This window comes from Balaenoptera musculus, chromosome 16 (assembly GCF_009873245.2).
Source record: "Balaenoptera musculus isolate JJ_BM4_2016_0621 chromosome 16, mBalMus1.pri.v3, whole genome shotgun sequence".
Classification (NCBI taxonomy): Eukaryota; Metazoa; Chordata; class Mammalia; order Artiodactyla; family Balaenopteridae; genus Balaenoptera; species Balaenoptera musculus.
This window is the reverse complement of record NC_045800.1, coordinates 60947464-60955482: the sequence shown is the minus strand read 5'-3', so window position 1 is coordinate 60955482 and position 8019 is coordinate 60947464. Positions and strand designations below refer to the sequence as shown.

Genomic DNA, 8019 nt, shown 5'->3' with positions numbered 1-8019 from the left:
CTTCCAGTATTTCCTGCCAGGATTAGCGGCTCCCGCGAAGTGGCCGGCTGAGGCGGCCGCTGAGCTGCGCATGCGCCATGGGCCCCTGTGGCGTAGGACCTCGTCCCGTCGCGACTCACCGCAAGGCGGGGACTGTTGTTGAGGGGCTTCGGCCGTCAGAGTAGACATGGGGGCCGGCCGCACGGGGGCTGTGCTTGCCGCCCTGGGAGTACTTAGTGTCTGTGCGGCCAGCGGCTCAAGGCCCGTGGCGGAGGGGGAGACCGGCGGGGAGGTGGAGTGGGCGGAGCCGTGGGACGGCGCAGTTTTCCGGCCTCCCTCCGCGCTGGGCGCAGTGGGGGTGGCGCGCGGTCCGGGGACCCCGCGGCCGGGGAGGGGGGAGGCGGTGGACCTGCCGGTGCTGCTATGGTGGAGCCCAGGGCTGTTTCCTCACTTCCCGGGCGACTCGGAGCGCATCGAGTGCGCGCGCGGCGCGTGCGTGGCGTCCCGGGACCGACGGGTGCGGGGAGACTCGCGGACGCGCGCGCTACTCTTCTACGGCACCGACTTCCGCGCGTCCGAAGCGCCGCTGCCGCGCTTGGCGCACCAGAGCTGGGCGCTCCTGCACGAGGAGTCGCCCCTCAACAACTTCTTGCTGAGCCACAGTCCGGGCATCCGCCTCTTCAATCTTACCGCCACCTTCAGCCGTCACTCGGACTACCCGCTGCCGCTGCAGTGGCTGCCCGGGACCGCGTATCTGCGCCGCGCGGCGCCTCCGCTCCCGGAACGCGCGGACTGGCGCCGCCGGGGCTACGCGCCGCTGCTCTATCTGCAGTCCCACTGCGACGTGCCTGCGGACCGGGACCGCTACGTGCGCGAGCTCATGCGCTACATCCCGGTGGGTGAGGGCGGGGCGGGAAGGGGAGGGTGGCGCGCCGGGCTGAGGCCGCGATCCCTGGTGGCCAGGCCGACGTGCCATACCTTCTTCTTCTTCTTCTTCTTTTTTTTTTTTTTTAACATTTTTATTGGAGTATAGTTGCTTTACAATGGTGTGTTAGTTTCTGCTTTATAACAAAGTGAATACTTTACATATACATGTATCCCCGTATCTCTTCCCTCTTGCGTCTCCCTCCCTGCCTCCCACCCTCCCTATCCCACCCTTCTAGCTGGTCACAAAGCACCGAGCTGATCTCCCTGTGCTATGCGACTGCTTCCCACTAGCTATCTATTTTACACTTGGTAGTGTATATATGTCCATATATACACTACCCATACCCTCTTGACGGCCGTGCTGTACCCCACTCAGGTGGACTCATATGGGAAATGCTTGAAGAATCGGGAGCTGCCCACGCCGCGGCTACAGGACACAGCCACAGCCACCACTGAGGATCCAGAACTCTTGGCCTTCTTGTCCCGCTATAAGTTTCATTTGGCCCTCGAAAATGCCATCTGTGACGACTACATGACGGAAAAACTGTGGCGCCCCATGCACCTCGGTGCTGTGCCTGTGTATCGCGGCTCTCCCTCTGTGAGGGACTGGGTGCCCAACAATCACTCCATCATCCTCATTGACGACTTTGAGTCGCCGCAGAAGCTGGCAGAGTTTATTGACTTTCTGGACAAAAATGATGAGGAATATATGAAATACCTGGCATACAAGCAACCTGGGGGCATCACCAACCAGTTCCTTCTGGATAGTCTGAAGCAGCGGGAGTGGGGAGTGAATGATCCTTTACTGCCTAACTACCTTAGTGGCTTCGAGTGTTTCGTCTGTGACCACGAACTGGCTCGGCTGGATGCCGAGAAGGCCCATGCAGCCTCTCCTGGGGACATCCCTGTCCCTGAGCCTCATATTGCCCAGCCCTCACACATGGACTGCCCAGTGCCCACACCTGGCTTTGGCAGTGTGGAAGAGATTCCTGAGAATGACAGGTAAGGGAAGCTGGGGTCCCCTGTGGCTGTCAAATCAAATGATTTTATTGACTTGCTTCCTGCAGGCAATAAATTAGCACTAGGTGCTGAGGGGATGTTGTATAAGGAACTTATGACGTGGGATCACTCTGCCTTTAAGGTATCAAGAGTCTAGTTGTGGGGATAAGACAAACTGTGAAAGCTCAGTAAAAGATGTGAGATATCATTCAGGGCAACAACATACGAAAATCAGCTTTTGTAAACAATGTTTGCAGTAGTGGTTCAAAAAAAGCTTCAACTAGAGCAGAGGGCCCGTTCAGGGAAGCAATGGGGGAGAGACAAAGCTGGGCCACGTTGTACATATTCTGAATACTAGGCTCTGGAGCTGGACTGTCCTGAAAATCAACTCAGCTATTTATTGAGCACCTTCAGCATGGTGGGGCTGGGGATGAGAAATACAGAAGTGAGTATTCTGAGGGAGGTTTGTCTGCAACAATCAGGATTTATACCTGTTAACCTGGTGTAACTATTAACAGCACCTCCTTTCACTCTTAAAATTACCCTGATTTGGATGATAAATTATATGTTTGTCCTAGACAGAGTAGAAGGGATGCTTTCAAAGGATGATTAACAATGGTGGGCAGTGTGGATTGGAAGGGAAGTGAGGGGGCTGCTGCAGTAGGTGGCAGAAGGTGGTGACATTGGGAAACAAGGTCAGCATGGGAGGTGGGGTGGGGAAATGTTGAAGCCATTTGCAGCAAACCACACCTGTTGGGGGAGGGGTGATAAAAGATTATTAGCCTTGAGAAAGAGAGGCTGCTAGAATGTCCTGCAGAGATCACCTTGGACAGTGGATGGCAGCAGAGGGCTGGCACAGTTTGGTCCTGGGAGTGGAGATAATTTGTATCCAGTAATTTACATCAAGTAATTTGTATCTAGTTTGTGCTGAACATAATATTATGATTTATCAGAGGAAAAGTGTAACACATTAAAAAAAGAGAAACATTCAGGTCGTGTCTCATCAAGATACTGGATACTATTGCAGTTTCATTTTGGTTATTGAAATAGGTGTAACATAAAAGGTAACCATCTAAATATGCCCCCTTGCTTTTCTTAGGGAGATTACTGTGTCCATAGTTTGGCCCCTGTCCTGCCTGCCTCTTAATTCCCCCCACATTTGGGGACGAAGAGCAGGCAAGTCAGGAAATTTAACTCATTGGGGGAGGGGGGGGTGTTGTGTGATAAATTTGTGTTTGTGGCTTACTGCCTGTCACTTGGACTAGTACTGGGTTTACTTCACATTTCCTTCCCTCAAAGCAGATCCCTCATCCTAGCCAGAAACCACTGTATCTGCTTAAGATTTCTTTGGCCATTCAGAGAAAGGTAGGACTCATAGCTGTGCTGAGGTTCCATAATCCAACTCCCATTTTGATGTTTCAGCTGGAAGGAGATGTGGCTGCAAGATTATTGGCAAGGCCTGGACCAGGGGGAAGCTCTCACTGCCATGATCCACAACAATGAAACACTGCAGAGGAAATTTTGGGATTACCTAACTGAGATCTTCATGAAAAGGAACCAAAATCTCTAATTACTCTTGCAAGAGTCCTTAACTTGATAGAGCTAAGGAGATGGAAGTCCTTATTCTACCATGGGACATGAAGGGTATCTGCTATGCAAGTTCTTAATGAACACTGTCTTACCATGAATTCAAAGAATAAGTTATATCTACTGATATTTTATCCTAAAGATGTGTAGCCAGGGTCTCAGTCTATGGTAATAGGGCCTCTCCTCAAGGAGAGATGGAGGCATCCAGTTCTTGGTTTAGTGGGAACCAGAAGCCTGAAACACCCATTTGATTAAAGGTGCTGATCAACAAAAATTTTAAAGAACTGCTTATTTCTCTAGCCATATCATCCTCTCAGTCATGATTGGGACAACACGTTAGTACTTGGCTGTGAATGAGGTAAGATGGGCCAGGTTTAGCGTCTTTAGAAAACTACTGTGCTATTCCTCAAACCACTCATTATTCAGTACCTTTCCCAATCTCTTTTCCTCATCTCTTGCTTTATAAACTGTTACGTTGGTGGTGAAGCAAAACTCCTGGTGGGTTGTATTCTGGCTCTCTGGAGTTGTATTTTTTATATCATTTACTTTGCTTTTCATGTCAACCTTTTCATTTTGAATGGCTTTTTCTTTCCTGGTTTTCCACAATTTCTGTTGGAGACGGAGTAGCCTTGCCACTATTCCCACATTCGTTTTCCCCAGCATTAAACTGCCTGTAGATTTGACAGCTTTTCTTACTGCTGGTTTGCTTCTTATCTAGGGCATATCTGAAATTCCTTCTCAACTCATGAGTAGAAAGATTCAGTGGCTAATAAATGTCATGCCAATTTAATGAATTGTCCTGCTCTGTTTTAGATTAGAGATGGAGACTCAGGCTGGAAATGACAGCAGAAAAAGCTATAATGATTTTGAAATGTTGAAATAGGCCAATGTGAATCTAAGTGCAGATTTTTATAAGTCCTTGATTTCTTCTGTCTGCCTAATGAACTCTTCTATTATTTTTATATGCTACAAAAGTCCATTTTCCCCCCAAACTCATGAAATTATGGCAGAAAAAAACAGCCCAGCAATATAGCTCTAGTAAGTCTCTCATATTCTGTGGCACTTTTCACTTTAAGTGGGATAAATATTCCAACTTCATTCATTCTATTCCTGTTACAATGCACAACTTTACAGTACTTACTGAGACTACATTTTGATGGAGCCCACCCACCTAAGCTCAAGGGCATGAGAAGCGAAGCAAGACATTTAAGCCATCACAAGTGGCTGGCTAAATAAAAAGTTGTTAGTCAGATTTAGGGAGGTAGCCAGACCCTTCTCTTGCTGTGGTTTAAACATACAGCTTAATGGACAGGGAGACCATTTGCTTTTTCTGGGGCAGTGGAACAAGAAAGAATACCTTGGATCTTAGAACTACCCTGGTTGTAATATTGTATTAATGAGTTATCACTAGAGAAGTTCCATAGCTTATCAATATGTCTGGTTTAACTTAGTGTGTGTGTATGTATGTATATATACACACATTAATTTACAAACATATATATATATAGTTGTAAAGACTGAAGAGGAAGATGATGCTTATACTTCAGTACAGACTATGTATAATAGAATCTTGTCCTTCTATAAGATTTTGTTGGTTTTTAATATTTTGAGCAGACTGCTAAGCTGTTCTGTGTGTGATATACCAGCTTGTTTTTTTTAAAATTAATTCTGGTTTTTTTAATTTTTGGCTGTGTTGGGTCTTCGTTGCTGTGTGCGGGCTTTCTCTAGTTGCAGCGAGTGGGGGCTACTCTTCGTTGTGATGAGTGGGCTTCTCATTGCGGTGGCTTCTTATTGCGGTGCCTTCTCTTGTTGCGGAGCATGCGCTCAGCTTCAGTAGTTGTAGTTGTGGCACGGGGGCTCTAGAGCGCAGGCTCAGTAGTTGCGGCGCAGGGGCTTAGCTGCTCCACGGCATGTGGGATCTTCCCGGGACCAGGGCTCGAACCCGTGTCCCCTGCATTGGCAGGCAGATTCTTAACCACTGTGCCACCAGAGAAGCCCACCAGCTTGTTTTTAAATTTAAGAAATCCAAAGCTAACATCAAGTGTTTATTTAAAAAAATAATGGCACCTGCTTGGAATGGGGTGAAGATTTACAGAGAATTTACAATTTTTGGCTGACATGAAACTATATAATATACTGCAAAATGGAAATTCTGTAACAGACCTCACAATAAACATTTATATATATGGGGTGCTCATATATTGTATATATATGAGATGCTTCAACAACTAGGGTCCTAAAGATGTGGCCAAGCAAAGCTATAATTTAGGCTGGGTTTCACTGCCAGGGTGGTTCTTTTTTCTTTTCCTTTTTTTTTTTTTTTTGGCTGTGCCGCGTGGCTTGTGGGACCTCAGTTCCCCGACCGGGGACTGAAGCCGGGCCCTCGGCAGTGAAAGCACAGAGTCCCAACCACTGTACCACCAGGGAACTCCCTTTTTTTCATTTTATTTAATAAAAAATGCCCTTCCTAACAGCATGGAAAGTTTTCTGTTTGGACTTTTGCAGAAAAGAATAAGAGAGAAAGACAGACCTTCGAAAATCCTTATGTTAAAATTTGATATAGTAAGTACTCTTACAAAAGAAGCCAAATTCAGGACTCTGATTTCTAAGCTTGCAGTCTATTTAAATGCAGATGCTGGTTTATATAGTGCAGAATACATTATTACCCAAGTGCAAAATAAGGTTAGGACTCGGATTTCATTATGTGCAATGAAAAGGGTAGGTGATGGTTATGCAAGGTGTAGAATCATCCCTACCTCTCCTGTCTAATTACACCAGTTCACACTGGCATTACCTCAGCACTTTTATGTACAAAGTAGGCCAGTTTTTTATGAATGATTGTGGCTGGAGACTCATGCCTGCTTTGTGGTCAGTGCTTCCCAGACTTTCTCCTTTATTCCTCTTACCATAAAAGTATTCAAAACCAGGTGCTACATTTCCACAAGGGAAAGCAGAACCAGGAATAGCCACATGGCTGTCTAACTAAAGGCTTCACTTTCTCTGTGGAGAAAGCAAGCAATGTGAATTTTCTCTGGTTTGGGGCCCAGCCTGCTCTGTATACAGTAGCAGGCTTGGGGTTATTGGTGGTAGAAGTTCTGATAGGAATTAGCTTTATTTGTGTTGCTGCAGTGGGGGTGGAGCATGGGGCTCATGCCTTTATTATTCCTGAGTTGCTGCTTCTATTATCACAGGTTTAATTTTGTATAATAAATGGCTTCTTTTTAAACAGTGTCTTCTGCTTGGTTTTATTTCTGGGGTAAAGATGGTAAAGCTAGAGACTTGCCAAAATATTTCAAACATTTGTTCATTTAACAATTATTTATTGGCACTACTCTAGGCCTTGGGGATACAGCACTGAACAAGATAGACAAGGTCCCTTGTCTCATGATGCTTACATTTTAAATGGATGTTGGGGGGTAAGGCTGTAAACAAACAATAAATGAACAAGATAATCCAGACTATGATAGGTGCTCTGAAGAAAATAAAACAGGTTGATGGTGGTTTGGATGGAAGTCAGGGAAGTCCTCTCTGACATGAACTGGGACTCAATAGAAGAAAAAGAACCAGTCATGCAGAGATAAATGGGAAGATTCCAAACATCTGTGATAAGTGATTAGCACACACTAAATATTGCTTCTCCATAGTAGTCATCTTACGAACTACAAGCTTGTCCAAGTTATGCTTCCATTACCAGAGACATTTCTTGGAGCTCATGTGTAAATGCCTTGAGAATGAGTGGTTCATCTTTGGACTGAGTTTTGTAAACAGCTAAAAGTCACTTGGCGGGGGTGGGGTGGGGGGCGGGGTTGGGGGAAAAAAGTATCTTAGAACCAAGTCTGATTAAAGCTAGGCATCATAATTGAAGGGCCAAGTGTATAAATAGGAATGGTACTGCTAAGTATCTTCAGAGGATTGGCGAGAGGATTAAGTAAAACGATGAATGCGAGAAAGTGCTTAAACCTCACCCAATCCAGTGAGATCACTACAAATGAACAAACGATATCTAAGCAGCAGCAGCTGTTAGAGTAAATGAGCCTATTTTTCTTCCGGCTTCGGAGTGGCTCTAAAGGTAATCAAAACCAACAGTTCTTAAAGGTTTATTAAAATAAAATCATTCCCAACGTAGCATCTTAAACTCTCATATTTTGATTCGCTCCCATCCTCTCTGCCCTTGCCTATGTCAAGCACCCTCTAATCCAGACTTTACCACCAGAAACTAGAGTCCATTGATCAGGCCTCTTTCCTGGGTGTTCCCGGCCCAGTACTGCCCCAAGACTTCAGAGCCCGGAGCCCACAAGAGTCAGCGTAGATTCACGAAAGAGTCCCAAAGACTCTCCTCCTAACCTGCACGCGGGTCTGCACCAGCCGGGATCCGAACCCCGCATCAAGGCGACCCCGCCAAGAAAAGAAAAAGGTGCATGCTGGGGCGGGAGCACGGGGGCGGGGGGGGGCGGGGGGGGGGGGGAGAGGTTGTCGCCGAGTCTCGTCGAGCTCGTAGGGGTCACGCAGGGTCACGCACGGCGCCGC

The 8019-nt window shown here is 46.9% G+C and overlaps 1 protein-coding gene across 1 annotated transcript; it reads left to right on the top strand.

The window, feature by feature from the left end:
- Positions 1 to 89: 89 nt before the first annotated feature.
- Positions 90 to 5204, top strand: FUT11 (fucosyltransferase 11). The gene is made up of 3 exons (XM_036828538.1): positions 90 to 874; positions 1283 to 1908; positions 3328 to 5204. The coding sequence occupies exons 1-3, from the start codon at positions 167 to 169 to the stop codon at positions 3473 to 3475; spliced, it is 1482 nt and encodes a 493-aa protein (XP_036684433.1). The 5' UTR covers positions 90 to 166; the 3' UTR covers positions 3476 to 5204.
- The last annotated feature ends 2815 nt before the right edge of the window (positions 5205 to 8019 follow it).